General features: G+C 50.3%; 7 protein-coding genes across 7 annotated transcripts; 3 read left to right on the top strand and 4 right to left on the bottom strand.

Moving 5' to 3' along the window:
- Positions 1–772: 772 nt before the first annotated feature.
- NFIA_098210 (CCCH zinc finger protein) lies at positions 773–2425 on the bottom strand (the record flags this gene model as incomplete). Its single annotated transcript, XM_001262088.1, has 5 exons — positions 773–1341; positions 1475–1530; positions 1582–1693; positions 1748–2323; positions 2380–2425. 5 exons carry the CDS (start codon positions 2423–2425, stop codon positions 773–775), a joined length of 1359 nt encoding a protein of 452 aa, XP_001262089.1.
- Positions 2426–2873: 448 nt separating this feature from the next.
- NFIA_098220 (transcription factor IIF subunit TFG2) lies at positions 2874–4186 on the bottom strand (the record flags this gene model as incomplete). The annotated part of the gene is made up of 4 exons (XM_001262089.1): positions 2874–3269; positions 3328–3524; positions 3575–3842; positions 3923–4186. 4 exons carry the CDS (start codon positions 4184–4186, stop codon positions 2874–2876), a joined length of 1125 nt encoding a protein of 374 aa, XP_001262090.1.
- Positions 4187–5506: 1320 nt separating this feature from the next.
- NFIA_098230 (putative COP9 signalosome subunit 4 (CsnD)) lies at positions 5507–6760 on the top strand (the record flags this gene model as incomplete). The annotated part of the gene is made up of 1 exon (XM_001262090.1): positions 5507–6760. One exon carries the CDS (start codon positions 5507–5509, stop codon positions 6758–6760), a length of 1254 nt encoding a protein of 417 aa, XP_001262091.1.
- A 693-nt stretch (positions 6761–7453) lies between these two features.
- On the bottom strand, positions 7454–8613 carry NFIA_098240 (uncharacterized protein; the record flags this gene model as incomplete). The annotated part of the gene is made up of 3 exons (XM_001262091.1): positions 7454–8242; positions 8305–8375; positions 8427–8613. The coding sequence occupies 3 exons, from the start codon at positions 8611–8613 to the stop codon at positions 7454–7456; spliced, it is 1047 nt and encodes a 348-aa protein (XP_001262092.1).
- Positions 8614–11285: 2672 nt separating this feature from the next.
- On the top strand, positions 11286–12943 carry NFIA_098250 (aldehyde dehydrogenase; the record flags this gene model as incomplete). Its single annotated transcript, XM_001262092.1, has 4 exons — positions 11286–11764; positions 11850–12243; positions 12301–12746; positions 12799–12943. 4 exons carry the CDS (start codon positions 11286–11288, stop codon positions 12941–12943), a joined length of 1464 nt encoding a protein of 487 aa, XP_001262093.1.
- Positions 12944–14824: 1881 nt separating this feature from the next.
- On the top strand, positions 14825–16982 carry osm1 (putative fumarate reductase Osm1; the record flags this gene model as incomplete). The annotated part of the gene is made up of 5 exons (XM_001262093.1): positions 14825–14864; positions 14937–15005; positions 15071–15308; positions 15382–16829; positions 16885–16982. 5 exons carry the CDS (start codon positions 14825–14827, stop codon positions 16980–16982), a joined length of 1893 nt encoding a protein of 630 aa, XP_001262094.1.
- Positions 16983–17384: 402 nt separating this feature from the next.
- On the bottom strand, positions 17385–18497 carry NFIA_098270 (uncharacterized protein; the record flags this gene model as incomplete). The annotated part of the gene is made up of 1 exon (XM_001262094.1): positions 17385–18497. One exon carries the CDS (start codon positions 18495–18497, stop codon positions 17385–17387), a length of 1113 nt encoding a protein of 370 aa, XP_001262095.1.
- Between the last annotated feature and the right edge of the window lie 341 nt (positions 18498–18838).

The following is an 18838-nucleotide window of genomic DNA, read 5'->3' on the forward strand; positions in this document are numbered from 1 at the left end:
GTGGGTCTTCTTGAGAGTCTATGTCTATCAGGTTTCAGCTTCAGGGACGGGGTTGGCTGGTTTGACTACTGGAACTTCAGGCACAAATGTAGGCCTATGCATTGTGGATCTGTAATGCCTGTGGGGGGCTATAGAATAATTACTTGTGGTTGTGTCTCCCATTTGTTCCATACTTGCAGTTCTGTTCCTATGATATGGTTTTACCCACTTGCGTGAGTTGGGTACCTGACTGCGGTACTGTTGCTATCAGTCTATGACTCACACTTTCCCAAATGTATGGGGACGCAGGACGGATAGTAGGCGTTTCCCCAGAGTCTGTGGAGGGCGAGGAGATCCCTTCAGATGATCGCAGAAAGGGCATGGCATTCGTCCTTGCTTTGTTCTTACGAAACTCGTTTGAGAGAAGATGTTGGAAGCATAACATATAGCCAATAACAAGCAACCATTCCATTGTTGGCTACCTATTGTAACAATGTATCAAACCACAAGTACCTATCCTCCTGCCCGAACTATCAAGTAATCTCAAATGACCGGCCACCGGTCAACGTCGTCCTGAATCGTGAAAAACCATGAAGCTATACTAAGGGGTATCATCTTCCGCCCGCTGAACAGACCCTTCATGAGCCATGATGATAGAAACACTGATGTCCAACCAATTACGTTGATCGATGTGATGGGATCACTGACTCCCACCCTGAGTCGTCCAGTGCGAATCAACGAGTCATCATTTACGAATCTTGCGCATATGTGCAAGAGTGTTAGCATGTACAGATTAGAAGCGGATGAAGTCGTGTTGCTGGAAGAGCTCCTGCTCGCCATTGTCAGCTCCTTCAACGTATTCAGGCTCATCATCGAGGTCGTCAGAGTCAACGTCATCCGAATCGATGGCGTCGTACTCTTCCTCCTCGCTTGACTCGTCAGACTCTTCCTCGTCCGCAGCATCTGCTTTACTCGCAGCATTCTTTCGAATTTGTCCAGCCCGGTCGACATGGGGCAGACGACAGCGCTTCTTGTTGCAGACGCCGGTGGCGGCATAATCTGGGCATTCGTGAACATGTCGTTCCTCACATTCAGCGCCCTTGTCACAATAACCTAGGTTTGCAAAATCTCTGCATACGGGTGCGCCAGGTGTCACTCGCACGTGGGAGTATCGACAATCTGGATTCGAGCACCGATTTCTCAGAAAATGCACACAAACAGGGGACCTGTGGGGCGATGGTTCATGGGATAAGTCGCAATTTTGACCAGCGCTGCAGTTACCAGTCTGCAGAAATTCCTTGCAAATGGCGACTTTGTTCGGATCGTGAATGAAGAGACATGATGGTCCTTTGTAACAGGCACCTAAATGCAGAGAGATCAGATCAGCCCTGACAGCTCAAATAGTAGTAAATAAACCGTGAACAAGTGAGAGAGGGTAAGATCGCGGAAGATAGTAGAAGAAGGGGCGGAAGCCTGGCTGGGGAAGTGCTGGTACCCGTCGAAGTAAATCGTTTGCAGAGCTCGTTTCTCTTCTTGACTGCCGTCGGTTTTCTGCGATCACTGTGAGTTCTGAACGCTCTTGAATGATATCGCAAACATTACCTTTTCGAGGTCACCGCTCCGAGTCTGTGAAGGTTTCCGTTCTTGCTCCTGACAAAAGTCACACCAGCAACCGTTACTTTCTTTGGTGTGATGTTGGCAGTATTCGGGTCGTCTACTAAAGGTAAGCCAGTTCTTCTGCCCGCGGCAGCACAGAAAGGGTTCCCACCAGATACGCGAACCAATTTACTGCCGCCTTTTGCAATTTTGAAAGGAATATCATTCAGATAGACCTGATATTCACCGTGAGGTTGGGTGGTGGCAGAAACCTGAGAGGCAACAGTAGTAGCATGATGGGGTCTGCCAAAGCCCTGTGCGTAACGGAGAACTTTGGCCTGCTCAATCCGTGCCTTTTTCTCGGCCTTGGCCTTGCGAGTCTGCTCCATTGCTTTCGCTCTCGCCTGTGCTTCCTTATCGTAGATAGCCGAGTTGATCAGCTGCATATGACGGTCGCGTTTCGCAACCCAGCCGTTCGGCGTCGCCGATCGCGATTCGCCAACATTCTCGTTCGTAGGTACGGGGGCAGAACTGGTAGAGTTCCCTGAGTTCGCATTATTGAGGACGAGAGTACGGTGGCGATGGGGAGCTGCAGGACGTCCGCGTCCGTATGGTCGTCCACGATACGGCGCCCATCCCGCACGCGCGCGGGTGTGCCGTGACACGTACGGACCAGCATGAAGCTCGCTACCATGATGCGCCTGTGCCTGTGCCTGGGGAGTTTGGTTTCTGTGCCTGTTGATCTGGCCTAGAATGTATCAGCTGGCGGTAAAGAAATGAGCCGATAGAAGTGAGGATGCTCACCAGCTAGCTGGCTGATCTTAGCCATCAACTCTTGGTCTTCTGTCATGTTGGCCTAGCTGTATCAGAACGCAGAGAGGCCAAAGTCAGTTGTGCACATATGCTCAAGGCTCTATCTTTCTACTAGTCGAGGGGAGGTTGTATGAACGGTTAAAGTGGTAAGTGTTCTTGTTTCATTCTAGGGAAAGTCATGATATGGTCAGCTTGTGGCGGTATCACTGTCACGTGAGCAACTCTAGTACTCCCTACTATTGAGGGGTGATGGTTCATGACTGTTTCACCTCTCTTTGACATATTGATAAAAATAGTGATCCTGTATGCATATTTGCTTTATGCCACACTATGAGATTGATGTATTTTATTCACACTTGCACCACCCAGTCTGATGGTGGAACTTGCTATGTGATACCAGTGTAGATGACTCCAAACATCCTTTACATGTGCCCAGAAACCCCAAAAGAACGCCATGACCTGCTTATGCTACAGAACTTCACTTCTTAGACAACGTCCTCAAATTTCATCTCGTCGTTATCAGTAACCATGCCAGATGCATTGGCCTCTTCTTCGGAACCGTCGTCAAAGTTGTAGTCGGTTCCAGGAGGAAGCTCCTCCTTCGCATTGCCGTAGGACAGTGCATTTGCGTAGTTGCTTTCCATGGCCTCAGGTTTGAGTTCCCAGGTCATGGCAAAGTCGCCGGACTTGACCAGATGCGCAACCATCTCCAGGGTCTGCTTGAGATATGCCTCTGGCTGTCGGAGTCTCGCCTTGAGCGTCTTAAAAGGCCAGTATTTGTATTCGCGGAAGCACTGGTAAATAAGATCCAGTAGTTCGTTCTGCGGCATACGTGTGGTCTTGTTCTCTTGGGCCTTTGCCTTGACCGGCTTCGTAGCTTGCTGCATTCCACATTAGTATAATTGTCGGGAAAGTCATTTGGATCCATTCAAAACACACCACAAAGGCGCCCTTCTCTCCAGGCAACACATTTCTCGCTTGGAGAAGCTTGCCTGGAACCTTGTCAATGAACACAGTTTCGCGTTTGGGCTTTAGTGCTTCGAGAGCTCTCTTTTCCGACAATCGTCGGAATTCCTCGTTCTCGACTGGAAGGCAATTAAACTCTTCGCTGACACCTCCTACGAGGGCGGTTTGTTCTGCTGCAGTGTCAGTAGGATGTATTTCGCTCCCGACCATATAAACGTACTAGGCACCGTTCGCCGCACGTATGGTTCCCATTTTTTCCTGCGCTCCTTTTTCCTTGCATCGCGCTTCATGGCTTCGTATAATGCCGATCGCGCTTCTCCGAAAACCACCATGCGATTTTCATGACCAGGTATGTCTTTTTCCGTGAATAGATAGGTGTTTTGTGTCGCATGGGATGTTACGTTTCCCGGGTTGATGGTCTGTCGCTGCAGTATGTAGTCCTTAGGGATATCGCGGTTGTCTTCTCGTTCGTTGAGACGAATACTGACCTACAGACAGCACTTGTTACGACCGGGCCAGCAAACAAAAAGAAAATACTGAAAGAAAGTTCAAAATCTCAAGAGCTTACCCGTTTAATATCATTCGGTGGGCCCTCTATTCTCATCGTTCCAATCTGTATCTCTTCGTCGTCATCGAGACTCGCCCAATGCTCCCAGAGCGATCGCGGGATGCGCGAAAGCCACACGTTCTGCCCAGCGTTTGAAAAGTCCAGGTCCCCGTCATCATCGTAAATATCTTCGTCGATATCAGCAAGAACAGTGTCTTTATTGTCGGGGTCGGGTTTGATGTAAGGCGTCGGGGCGTCTGGGTCCGGCTTGACCTGGGCAAACATTATGCCGAATCCTCCTCGAGCAAAGGCGTGAGACTCCCAAAATCCTCCAGCGAGCAATATCAAATCATGCGACCGTGTGTATAGTGAGAGATGTGTGAATGTGTCAAGGCCTGTATATGGGATCGAAGTCTCAAGTGACGTGATGTTGAAGCTTGTCGCTATGCAGCCGCTGAGACCAGAGGAAGCTGCCGAAGAGCGGGTCCGCGAAGGCGGTGGCGCTATTGTGACCAGTGACCACAAAGACACAAAAACAAACCCCTCGATGAACAGTTCAACAATCAAGCACCCGATCCAACTTCATTTGATTGTCCTTTGCAGTAGCATGGCTTGCATATATTACAGTGCTTGATAATCATGGCTAGCTGATGTAAATTCACTCAGCACAGTGGCTGAGCTGCCAGGGATTGAACAGTGTTATTACCCACCAAGGTCAAGAACTGCGCCTGTCTACTCCCTCTGATACATTATTCGGGCGTCGCAATCTTTTCCAATCTGCCTCTGCGTCTCTTGATGAAACATTGATCTCGAGTGGATTTTAGGCTCCCACGGTCCGTCACGTCAGCTTCAAAGACCTAGTTGCTATCCTGTCACAAAGCGAGATGATTCCAGTTATGAGTACACTTCCGCTTAGTGAAACACAAGTCGATTCTAATGATTTTCGGAGTTTTCTTGTTTGTGTGATTCGGCTTTTGGTATATACTGTGGACGGTGATTGCCTTGAGATCTGAGCGTGTCATCTCGCTGATCATCGAGTCAACGAATACTTCATCTTGCAGCGAGTCACAGCGGGAAGACATCGGCTTAGGGCATATTAGTGTGCCGGAGCCTGGTTTCAATTCAGACGAATGAGTCAGTCTGACTTAAATCCAGCAATTTGGAGCCTCTAAAGAGAACATACTCAACAGTATTTTGTAGAATGCCAGAAGATGAACATGGTTACAGACAGGCGTTAACTGAGCTAAAGCTGAGATAGACACTCAAAGAGCCTGCCCCATGGACAGGATGTGGAATTGCAGAGTAGAACTTGATCTGAAGAGTTGCCTCAGATAGTGTCATAGTATGTCTATAAATTTGGGGTCTTCTACGTTTACGCATGGTTCTGATTCCCTTGTTCTCTCCACATGTTGTATTGTTCTATGTCCCCAGCACAACCAGCCTTATCGATAAGCGGAGCTCCAACTCCTCCGCTCTTTGCCAAGCGTCACTTTCAACCCATCAAGCGCTCTTCTTCTCGCATCTGCTCGCTATTGTACGGCTATTGAATCAACTAATTGGCTAGATTAGGCTTGCACTTCGTTCCATCAGAAAACACACTCCCTTATGGCATCTCAGAGGATCGCCTCCGCACTCGCGGAGATTGAGTCGTCCACCAACCCACAGACCAAGCTCCAGCAGTACAACAGCCTTCTCTCCGAGATCACATCCACATCATCCGAGCATGAGCTTGGCCAAGACCTCATCTACTATCTTGACTCGGTACTCAGCGAAGAAATCAGCATCGTAGCGGCGCGACCGCTCCTCGACTCCTTTATCGCCGTCCTTCAGAAACTCACATCCGAAACGCAGATCAAAGTCGGCCAGCATGCAGTGACACTGCTCCAATCTCGGTCTTCATCTGTCGAGGAGCAAGACTCCCAGATTCGCGAGATTCTCGCGGACGCATACGAGTCCCAGGAGGAGTACGCGGCCGCCGCACGGGCACTGCAGGGCATCCACATCGACAGCTCGCAGAGACTCGTCTCGGACGCTGCCAAGGTGCGGCTATGGATACGAATTGTACGACTATACCTAGAGGAGGACGATACGACCAGCGCAGAGGGGTTCCTGAACAAAATCAAGAACCTACCTAGCAAGATCGAGGACCACGAGCTGAAGCTCCATTTCAAGCTATCGCAGGCCCGGATCCTCGATGCGCGACGGCGGTTCCTGGATGCGAGCCAGGAATACTTCAACGTCAGTTTGGCCGGTGGCGTGGACGAGAGCGATCGGCTACAGGCGCTTGCTGCTGCGATCCGGTGTGCGGTCCTTGCCCCAGCGGGACCGCAACGCTCTCGCATCCTCGCTACGCTGTACAAGGACGACCGTGCGACTTCCGTTGAGGAGTTCGGGATTCTTGAAAAGATGTTCCTGGATAGACTCCTGGATCCAGCTGAGATTGCTGCCTTTTCTGAACGACTAGCTCCACACCAATTGGCTCGAACGGCGGACGGCACCACAGTGCTTGACAAGGCTGTCGTCGAACATAACCTCGTTGCCGCCAGTAAGCTTTACGAGAACATCACGACGGACGCACTGGGTGCGATCCTGGGTCTCAAGGAGAGCGGAGACATGACGGCGGGCGAAAAGGCTGAGGCCTACGCGGCGCGGATGGTCGAGCAGGGTCGATTGAACGGTAGCATTGACCAAATCGCCGGTGTGATTTACTTTGACTCGAGCGAGGGCGGGTCGGCCACTGCAACGGGACGACATATCCGGCAGTGGGATGCGGGGGTGCAGGGTCTTGCGGAAGATGTGGAACGGGTTGCAGCTAGTATTACAGATGCATTTCCGGTATGTGCTCATTCAGTCTGGTAGACGACCTGTGGCTAATGGTGTTTAGGAGTTTGCTGTGGGACAGATGGTGCAATAGAGCGCTATAACTGGAGCAACTTGACGGCCAATGAACCCGAGCAGTATTATCTACTCTTCTATTGAAATATATTCAGTGAATCCGATTCATTAGGCTTAATATATCATGTATTAGACAGTTATAGGTTTGCTATGCATCACAATTGGGTAAACGAAGGTCATCGGTCCGCTCAAACCGAGGGACTAGCGGATATCAAGATACATGACAATGGAGGACGGTAGGGAGACGTGATAATAACCAATGTCGATGATATAATGAGTGACAGACAGATGGGTTTATCTACTTCTAGATTACCGTCAAGCGAAGGAGTGTTCCCATTTGGGTATAAGAATCATACTGGCTGGAGGTGAACCTTCAGCGTCAGGGCAATATTTGGTTCCGACCGAGTCAAGGCCAACAAACTTCACGAATCGAGGGCCCGGACCGGGGGCTGGGATGGATAGGGACGAGGCTTTTTGATTTCTCGCCATCTGGAGAAGTGGACTTAATAGTTCTGGGTGTCACAGTCCGGCGAAACACTGGAGAAAGGTCTCCTAGTTTGTCGACATTGGACAGGACGGGAGAACTGGGTCCTTTCAGAAGGAGCTAATTACTCTCCTTTGCTGCGTATATGTCGGTGTAGAACATCAGGTAAGCGATCAAGTTTGTGATCTGAGAGATGCAGCGTCCTGACTGATCTTGATGTCCGTTCGAACTGCAATGTCCTTAGGACTGAGGTAATCGTCCGGCGGGACCTCGGTATCGGTAGTGGCTCGGGACATGAGACCTTCCTCCATCTTAAAGTAAGCGGACGCAGGAGACTTTGGGCTTGACAGAGTGGCGAGGTGAGAGCCAGTGTAGTCGGTTTTGATGTAGTAAGGAGCCGTAGTCTTGCGGCTACCGGACAGCTTGAGTTTCGGAAAGAGCCCGCGGATGATGGGGAGGCAAGAGCAGATAAGCCCGATGGACGGCTCGATATGCGTCCAAAGCGTGGCCTGGTAGACAGTAAAGGTCGTATCGGATGTTTTGATCCAGAAGAGCACGACGATCCGGTAGATACTAGCGAAGCAGACAAAGGCACCTAGGGCGAATACGCCATTCAAAGCGAGCTTGTCCTGCCATGCTCTTTGTAGCCCCCAGATCATGGGAATTGGCAAGGCCAATATGACGAAATCCATGATGACGTTGAAGGCCTGGTTGACGATGAAGAACTCGTTCCCGTCAAAACAGTGACCGTCGATGCTTTTGTCCCAGTACGCTCTGAGAGGACGGCACTGTGCGGCACAAGCGAGGAAAATACCTGCTCCCCAGCTGGCGATGAGGATATTGAGAGCGAATGTCACTAGTTGGAAACTTTTTGTGTTGAATAGCCGACGATAGAAGCATATGATGGAGATCTTGATAGCAGGACATAGTATGAAGTAGGTGAACTGATTCGACAAGAAGATCTAACCGGCAAGACTCAGCAAGACAGCTGGAAGGAGGTGACAAGTTAAATTGTGTTACTGACCTTGCCAAAGTTCATCATCGTTTCCATGTCCAAGTCTGCTTGATGCTGCCCATTGCCTCCAATGGCAACCCCTGTCACATGGTCAGCAACTGGTTTGAAGCGCTGGGCGCGATGGGACTTACAGAGAATCAATTCAATCTCCATGGCAATCAACATGACAATAGATAAGAAGCATAAGTAGTCATCTACTCCAAGTTTGACTCTTCGTTTGATCCTCGCAAAGACACGGAGGATGACGGCGAGCACCGAAAGGCCGACTAGTACCGACACAATGGCAATCATACTCTTCCCTCTAGAAGTGATCGCCATTTTGAATTGAGTACGGTAACCGGTAAGGAATGATAATTTCAGTAGGGTCAAGATGGATGTGGGGTATGCGATTTCAAGGAATGGACGACCGTAGTCAGGGCGGATATCCAAGTTGCGTTATGCAAACATGCAAGTCTATCAAGCAAGGCACACTATAAAAAAGGAGTGACAAAAAAGGGGGAGTTCAGTGAGACGGTATATAACTCCAGGACAGACAGCAGTCGTATATCACTGTTGCAGGCTGGAGGAAGATGGAATCTTAGGAAGGAAAAGGAACAAAATAACCGGGGAGGAGACAAAGCACCATGTTTTATGTAGGTTATCTCATATTGGCACTTGCAGTATTACTGGATAAGTGAATGGAGCAGAGGTGTGCAGATGGATCTTCAGGGACCAACAAGATACTGCAGCAACAACTCTTTCCTGATCTGTGTGGCTGTTAGTGATTTGCAACGACGATCCACTGGCCATAGACGAGCACACACAGCAAATGTGGTCCAATATTCTGTAGCAAACCAAGTAGATGCGCCAGTCTAAGGCAATCAAATCACTAGATCAGAGCATATTTCAACCCTCATGGTGCATGCACGGTTGTGACTGGGCTGGACAGAAGCTCAGCAGTGGGGATGAGCAAGGCGTGGCCTGTGACAGAGTCACATTTCCTGGGAATCGGTGAATTACTGATTTGGAAGGTCAGTTAAATGGCCCCTCTCATCAAGACTAAGAAGTCGGAAACCAGGCACCCTCGTGGCAGTGGAAAATACTGGCTCCACAGCTGCATGGGGTAGGAAGATCAACAAGCGAGTAGAAAATCCATCCAGGATTCAGAACAGCCATCCGGCAGTCCGAATGTAACCCTATCACTTCGTAGATATGCTTCTCATTCTCGAATAATGTATCCTCAAGGGAAATGATGGACCTTGTTGTCGAGCTGTGGAAATGAAATGCCGAAAGAGCGATGTTCATCACGCCAGGATCTATAAAATTGGCATGCATGTCAGACTCTGCCCCTTCCCGCAAAATTGCCATTGGTCGACATCAGAATGATGCTGGACAGCTGGAGATTGCACAGTCATCTCATGGATGCTTCTGGCTAGGTCAGTCGGATCATTGAATTCCGACATCACACCCCGCTGTGTGATTTTAGCACATCGGATGATAAGATGCTGCTGCTTTGGGAGGAAGGCGTCGTCCTTCCTAAAACAGTTCCACTTGCTCCTGTCCGGGAATAAAACTCAGCTGGGTTTGGCCTTGAGCAAATTGATCCCACACGTGAAGCTGATAATCTGCAATCCGGGAGGGGAGAAAGAAAGAAAAATCAATAGTCTCTTATTATGTTATCCACCGAACCGTTCAAGAACTTAGCAAATACCGATGTCGCAGTCAGGCCCATCTGATCTCATGTCGCCTGTCGATAAGACAATCATCTCTTCATCTGGAAAAAGCGCTGTCGACTTCAACTTTGCGAGTCAACGACCGCTGACATCCATTGTCCTCTCTGCCCCCCATCACGAAATGATCTCATGCTCATGATTGGTCGATATTCTCATGTTGTTAACTTGTTTCCATTCTCGGCTCTCATCACGATCCACGAGAGCGAAGAGGCTTCGACTCTTCTCTGAATGCCTCAAGTGCTCGGCTCCACTAAGCGGGACATCTATTGAACCTTGGCACTGTTCACGGTCCTCATTCGCTTGGGACCATGCAGCTCATGTTTGAGTGAACAGAACAAGATGTATAGCGGATCGCTCCCTGGCAGTCGGCGAACGACGTACGCCATCCCCCCATTCGGTGTGGGTAATGGGGCCGAACTACTCAGGTTTTGGAGCCCGTCATTTGCTCAGAACCATGGATTGTCCGGCAAGATCGACGCCCACAATACTCTAGAAGGTTGATTGTGAGTTAATCGAGTCGAAGGAGCAAGAGAAAGAAAGAGAAGCCCGGCTGGGGCTGATGCTTGGTTGATGGATTTGCTCTCTGAGTCTCTAAAACATATCCCTCAAGATTCAATAGTCTAGAAGATCTTTTTATCGGCCATTATTAAAGCATAATTACTTGCCATGTGTGAGACGCCAACTGTTCCTCAGTGCTGGGCTCGACTATCGCTAATTTTCTGGCTACTGTTAAAAACCTCCATGTGGGAGACAGGGTAAAAAGCAACATTGGAGAGTTGATCGTGCTCGAGCTCCAGCACGTGTTTACCACATGTTTTTTTCTTATGGAATGATATGAATAATATGCAGGCACAGATATGATTAGTGAAGACCATTCTTTATTGCCATTTTACCTACAAGTATCTACAGTAGAACGTGGCCTCTTTTCAATTAATAAGGTAAGGATATCTAGTGGCATCGGAGTGGGACACTGAGATCTACAGTGATTTGATGTTCGACATTATTTGTGAACAAAAGAGGAAGATATTCAAGAGCCATGAATAATAGCCGAGTTGGAGTAGCTTTTAGCGTAAAGTAGACTGTCATAATCTGATAATATTATTGGTTTAGTTATGTGCTACTTTCTTCGATATTCAGTCCCCTTCCCCTCACTCGGCTTGCCTCATACTCATTCAATTATATCCCAAGTTGAGAAGTTATGTTCATCATCGTCAATCGCTCTATCGACCCAGGAACAGTTCTCTTCGCTAAGATCTGACGATTTCACTATCCCAGAAAATGGCCTCAAACAGTGCAAGCAGCGCACCTGCCCCTCCCTCCGTGATTCCATTGATTATCAACGGCAAGGAGGAAGTCACCCCTACAACATTTGACGTGATCAGCCCCTACACCAACAAACCCTGCTGGGCTACAGCCAGTGCCACCCCCCAAGATGCAGTACGCGCGGTCGAAGCCGCCGAGGCCGCATTCCCAGCATGGTCGCAGACCAAACCGACCGTTCGCAGAGACATCCTGCTCAAGGCCGCGGATATATTGGAGAGTCGCCTGGTCCAGAACGCCGAGTACATGCGCACCGAGATGGGAGCTGATGTCGGCGCATCGCAGTTCTTCATCGTCCCGCTAGGTATTCGCATGCTGAGGGAAATTGCTGGGCGCATCACTTCTATTTGCGGAAGCGTGCCGGTTGTTGAGGAGGAGGGTCAGAGTGCAATCATTTATAAGGAGCCAATGGGTGTGATTCTGGGAATTGTTCCATGGTGGGTTAGCATACAGTACCATGAGGCGCTGATAGTCTGTGATGGCTATATTTCGAGACGGTGCTAACAGTCTTCCGCGACAAAGGAACGCGCCGTATGTATTCGGCATTCGATCCGCGGCTTGCGCGCTCGCGGCCGGTAACACCACCGTTCTGAAATCCTCTGAACTCTCCCCGTGTTCATACTGGGCAATCGCGCGTGCGTTTGCAGATGCTGGCCTGCCTGCGGGCTGCTTCAACCTCATATCATGCCGTCCTCAAGACGCTCCTGAAGTTGTCAATGCTATGATCGAGCACCCGGCCGTGCGAAAGGTCAACTTCACTGGTAGCACGGCCGTGGGGCGCAAGATTGCTCGCGCATGTGGCCAGAACCTGAAACCCTGTTTGATGGAACTGGGAGGAAAGAATAGCGCTATTGTCTGCGAAGATGCTAACATTGAGACCGCTGTCAAGGCGGTTCTGGCGGGCGCTTTCTTAAACGTATAAACCTCACGGCTACCTCATACGCTTTGCACACATAAGCTAACTCTGCTTTAGTCTGGCCAAATTTGCATGTCTACTGACAGAATTCTCATTCACTCGTCCATTGCGCCGGCGTTCATGGATGCGTTGAAGAAAGCCCTCGGATCGAATCTCGACCCTTCTGCGCCGCCTCCCACATTGGTCAACGTTGCCTCTAAGACGCGGGTGGAGGGCATGATCGACAGGGCTCTCGAATCAGGAGCTCACCTCATCCACGGGTCACTCGACAAGATAGTGGGAGAATCAGGTGTGCGCATGGCACCGGTACTTCTTGGTGGCGTGAAAGAAGACATGGAGGTATGGCAGGAAGAAGCCTTTGCCTCGCTGGCAGCATGCATGGTGGTCAACAGCGACGAGGAAGCCATCCGCATCGCCAACAGCAGTGGCTACGGATTGTCCGCGGCCGTCTTCACCAAGGATTTGAGGAAGGGGTTGGCGATTGCCAAGAAGATACAATCTGGGTCAGTATTTTTGGTATCATGTCAGTCCCTCTACAATACTGACAGATTGCAGTGCTGTACACATCAACAGTATGACTATTCATGACGAACCTGTCCTACCACACGGCGGTGTGAAGAACAGTGGATGGGGCCGATTTAACGCTACTCAGGGACTGGAAGAGTTCCTTGTCACCAAGAGCGTGACATGGATGGATTGATGATATGATGTGCGCGCCTGCTTTGTATGAGGATACCATCTAGGTCTGGAATCTAGGTTTCGTCTTGACGCTTGAGCTATCATCAAAATGTACTTCGCGGTAATCTACTGGCGTAAATCATATACATGACCGAACGGCAACCGGGATCTGCAAGTACAGCTCTGCCTGCATACCCACTTCAGGTTTATCGGCCGAATAGAGCTACAATCCTTGCAAACCGAATTCTATTGTTTGATATCCGAACAAGCTGTCGCAAGTGTCGAACCCGGCCAAAGTTTCCCGAGGCCGTCCTGCCCTTCCACAATCCTAACTTAGTGGCTCGGGAGAAGTAACACCGAGATCATATCGACAAGTACCGTTTTCGACAAGTCGCCACATATCACAAAATCGCATCAATACTTATGCTCATCATGATAGATAGACGATATAATAGACAGAGAATTAAGCTGCTAAGGCATCCAAGTGCCCAGTTCTACGTCTTGTTCTCACAAATCTCAGATGCAGTAGATCGGCTGTTGAATACCCAAAACAAGTAACTTCAATAGGCGGCATGATTATGTCAGATTTTCTGGCCGGCTATTGATGGTCGCCAGTATGAGGTCATTGCTTGCCGTAAAGGGAAAGGAAATTGCCGAGAAAATGCACGTGATCAATTGCCGACGCGTACTATCAGTACCCCGGATGGGGGAATGTGTATGAGCGTAGAAGTATTGAGCTCGATATCGTGGGGAAATGATTATTGTTTATTTTTCAAGATAAGGTTGATGGGATGGTGAGCAGATGGAATGTATATGAATTGAATGGGCCAAAGCTTGGGTTAATGAGCTGATATCATACCATATTGGAGAGGTACATTCTCGGTCCGAGGTACAAAGTGAGCTTTGCTCTGCCGTCATTTGGCTGATGCTGCCTCTTGCATGGTTGAAGTAGCGGACATACTGGTGTGACAATCTTCAAGGATATGGCATGATGAGCGCAGCAGCAGTAGAATGATACTAGTGAAAAGCAAGGTGTATTACTCTTTGTCCTGAATCTCCTCAGCTCAGATCTTGTTCTTCACGTTCCTCTCTAAGGTACCCGTTGGTGGAAGAAGTCGAGTTATCGCACCTGACCATTTACATAGCTCCAATTATCAAGCGCTGTATCAGGCTAGACCTCTTAGCAAGTACTTTAAACGTGTCTCCTCCGTCCATGAATGGAGAGACCAAAGACATGACGACAGCTGACTTGGGTTCTTGAAGAGCATGTGAAAATCCCCTGGGGTAGGCTGATGCGGAGAAACAGCACCTGGTCCTGGTGACTGTGGGTGATGATTACATGGCATTTTCCCCTAACCCAATGCCAATAAATGAGGCATAGATTACTTTGTAGAGTACCTGGTTTTCTCTCGCATGTGATGGACATTGACAGGGATGAGGAGGACTATCTGTTGAGTATTGAATCCAGTTCTTCTGTATGTTTTCGAGCTGTATCTAGATACCCTCAGCTGTTCATGATAGAGATGTCAATGTCAATTCAATAGATATCCACTTCTGCCAATATAATTGACAAACCAGAATCATCGAATTGAACATTACTCTTGAAGAGACCCATTCTCATATCCATCGCGACCAAACTACCAAGCGTCTCCTCGGTCGGATTCCAAGAGTGCAGGCCCACTGTATCCGCAGTTACCATACAGTCTGTGCCTCGGCCGAATAACAGCCAATATGCTGTCGGCTTCTGAATCGTCTCTCCCCCGGATCCTGCCACTTCCTTCCAGCGCCTTTCTCCCCTTCATACTTTAAGTTCTCTTTCCCCATCTTCTGATTTCCCCTTTCCCCATCCTTAACCTTCTTCTTGTTGTTTTTTATTCCCTACATTTTTCTTGTTTACATAAAGATGGCCACTCCTCCCAGAGTCATCGTCGTTGGTGGTGGATGTGAGTGATAGCTTTCCCCGCATTATTAGATTTGGCCCGGGCTTTCTTGCTGACCATTGTCTCGTCTCTCAGTGTCCGGTCTGAGTGCCGCCCACACCGTCTACCTGAACGGAGGCAATGTCCTCGTTCTTGACAAGCAGGGTGAGTGTTCCTTCGAATTCGTGTTCAACATCGCAAATTCCGTTACAAGAGGCTAATTTAATCAGCTTTCTTCGGTGGCAACTCCACCAAGGCTACTTCCGGTATCAACGGTGCCCTCACCCGCACGCAGGTCGAATTGGGCATTCAGGACAGCGTCAAGACTTTCTACGAAGATACCCTTAAATCCGCCAGAGACAAGGCTCGTCCCGAGCTGATCAAGGTCCTCACATACAAGTCCGCTGCTGCGGTCGAATGGCTACAGGATGTTTTCAACCTCGACCTCACTCTTGTTTCTCGTCTTGGGTAAGTAAAATAATTGTCTTGCATTTGCCATCTCTGCGATTTCTTTACTTGTTCATGTGCTAATTCCGTGAAGTGGTCACTCCCAGCCCCGCACACACCGTGGTCACGATGCCAAGTTCCCCGGTATGGCCATTACGTACGCTCTCATGCAGCGGTTAGAAGAGCTCAGCGAGAAGGAGCCTGAACGCGTACAAATCGTCAAGAAGGCTCGTGTCACCAAGGTCAACAAGTCTGGAGACACAGTCACCGGTGTCACCTACGAGCTGAACGGCCAGACCAAGACCGCAGACGGAGTCGTCATCCTGGCTACTGGTGGTTACGCTGCCGACTTCGGCGACGGCTCTCTCCTGAAACAACACCGCCCCGACACCTTTGGCCTGTCCAGCACCAACGGCACTCACGCCACCGGTGATGGTCAGAAGATGCTGATGGCTATCGGCGCCAACGGTATTGACATGGACAAGGTTCAGGTGCACCCTACCGGTCTGGTTGACCCTAAGGATCCCACCGCTAAGTTCAAGTTCCTTGCTGCTGAAGCTCTTCGTGGTGAGGGTGGTCTCCTGCTCAACTCGGACGGACAGCGCTTCTCTGACGAGCTCGGCCACCGTGACTACGTCTCGGGCCAGATGTGGAAGGAGAAGGAGAAGGGCAAGTGGCCCATCCGCCTGGTCCTCAACAGCAAGGCCTCTAATGTTCTGGACTTCCACACCCGTCACTACTCCGGCCGTGGTCTGATGAAGAAGATGACCGGCAAGGAGTTAGCCAAGGAGATCGGCTGTGGCGAGGCTGCTCTCAAGAAGACTTTCGATGATTACAACCTCATCGCTGAGGGCAAGAAGAAGGACCCCTGGGGCAAGCGCTTCTTCCACAACATGCCCTTTGACATCAACGATGAATTCCATGTCGCCCTCATGGAGCCCGTGTTGCACTTCACCATGGGTGGTATCGAGATCAACGAGCACGCTCAGGTCCTCAACTCCGAGAAGAAGCCTTTCGATGGTCTCTACGCTTGCGGTGAACTTGCGGGTGGTGTCCACGGTGCCAACCGTCTTGGTGGTTCTTCTCTGCTGGGCTGCGTTGTCTACGGTCGTGTTGCTGGTGATAGTGCCAGCCAGTACCTGTTCAAGAAGCTGACCTCCGGCTCCACCACCGCCCAACAGCGTCTGGGCCAAATCTCTTTGCACATCGATCCTTCCACTCCCGGCAAGATCTCCGTCGAGTGGAACGGTGCTGCTGCTAGCGGCGCTGGCGGTGCTCAGGTGACTGCTTCCCCTGAGGCTGTCCAGACTGGCGGTCAGGGCGCCCCCGCCCCCGCTGCCGAGGCCTCGAAGCCCAATGACATCTCCAACTTCAAGATTCCCGAGAAGGAGTACACCATGGAGGAGGTTTCCAAGCACAACAAGAAGGATGACCTCTGGATCGTTGTCAAAGGTGTTGTCCTGGACGTGACCAACTGGCTTGACGAGCACCCCGGTGGTGCCAACGCCCTGTACAACTTCATGGGTCGTGATGCAACGGAAGGTATGTCATCTCTATCCTCTAACCATCGGACGCCCCTGCTAACAACTCTCCCCAGAATTCGCTATGCTCCATGACGATGAAGTCATCCCCAAGTACGCGGCCCAGATCGTCATCGGTCGGGTCAAGGGCCAGACCCCCAGCCTGGAATTCTAAGTGCGTGCGATATAGAGGTGGACGTGAGACATATTATTTGAGTACAGGGAAAGACAAAACCCATGCCGCGACCGTTCTGAACTTCTGATACATACCCCTTTTGATCTTGTTTGACGTCCTGTTACTTCGTACTATATTCTTTTGTGATGAGATGCAGGGATGATGTCACCTGATGCTTATATGATTAACTTATTGGTCTGTAAGATACAATTCAACTATCTTCAAGGTTCATTTCCAGTTGTACATCTCTAAGAGCGTCCTTTACGGTTGGTGAGCATTATTCCGCCCAATTAGTGCGAGTATTGACACATCAGTGTCGGTAAATATTGTACTACGAAGATTCAAGCCTAATAGCAAGGCAAGCGTTCCCAGTGAACAAGGTGAGACTCCCTCTGACATATATCAGGTCTGCATATGCCTCAAAATCATCTTCAATCGCCTAACAGCAGGCCCGTCCTCCACGGGAGCGCCCTGCTCCTTACGCTCCTCCATTTCCTTCGCCGCCGCCTCCAGTGTCGGGCGCAGGTATCCCCAGACTTCATCATGGTATCGCTCCTCGACAGCGATCCACTCCGCTGCACCCGGTAGACCCATCAGAACGGCATCCCGCAGCGCCGTGGCGTCCGTAGCCTGCGCAGCTGGCACGCTATCGAGGACTGACTCGATGTCCGGGACGAGACTGAAGGACGTGAGTCTGTGTGTCTGCGACAACGGTTCTGTAGCCGGCGTCGGCGTCGAGGTCTCGAGCGCGGCGTGGCGGCGGAAGGACTCGATCATTTTGATCTCCGATGGAGTGAGTTGTGGGGGGAGGAGCTCCGTCTCGATGGGTTCAAAAGGCTCCTCGGCGGTGGAGGGGAACTCGGGGTCGAAGGACGCATCTGAGAGGAGGGAGACGACTGCTTCGCCGTCGGATGGGAGAGGGGTAGCGGTCGTGGGGAGGGTGTTTTGCCAAGCGGTGTTCAGATTGTTCAGACCCGAGGATGAGGACGAGGGCTCGATATTTGAGAAGTCAGAGAGTGTTTTGCTTGCTTTGCCTTTCCCTTTTCCTGTGTCTGTTTCTGTTTCTGTTGAAGGAGGAAAGTCAATGCTGCTGTGTACTTGGCTTTCGTCGTATGTGCGCTGGAATTCATCCTCGGTGAGGGGTGGGAGCTCGAATGCACCCTGTTGACCTGCCGACGATGACCGGAATGACGCTGCAGGGTGATTGGTCGAAGCTCGATTCGACGAAGTAGGGGTCGCGGTCTCTCTGTACTGTTCTGCTGCTGCTAGGGCGGAGGACGATGCCGAGGACGATGGTCCGGCTTTGCTGCCGCTTCCCAACACCTGCGCTGCGCCTGCGGATGAGCCAGCTGCATTAAAAGCACTCCTTGCCAGACCCGCTGCGGAATTCTGGATGCGATTGGCAAGAGACGGAGGGTTTTGGCTCTCTGGGTCACTCTTGCGAGAGTCGGCCTGTTTTCTGGGGTCGTTGGGGGATTTCTCGCCAGTGCCCCGCTTCGCGCTGTTGTCGGACATGGTCAATGGCGGGGATTATCTGTGCGACACTCCGTGCACATTCAAGGGGTTGCTGGCGGACGCACGACGGAAATAAAATCCTAGTTAAAGGGAAATCAGTTGAGCAAAGAATATCAACAGATGATTGTCAAGCAGAGGAGTAACAGTGATGACGATCGATCGCCTATGTTTCGAACCTTCGGCACGCAGTGTCATTATTCGGCTTAATGGAGTCGGAATGTACAGGAAGACATGTGACGAGCCTCAGGCCATCATTTCATGAAGACTGGAAGGTTAGCAGTCTCGAAGTGAGTAATGAATATACGACAATGACATTTGTAAAGACGAGTTTGTGCTAGTAT

Source organism: Aspergillus fischeri, genomic scaffold, assembly GCF_000149645.3.
Source record: "Aspergillus fischeri NRRL 181 1099437636262 genomic scaffold, whole genome shotgun sequence".
NCBI classification, from domain to species: Eukaryota; Fungi; Ascomycota; class Eurotiomycetes; order Eurotiales; family Aspergillaceae; genus Aspergillus; species Aspergillus fischeri.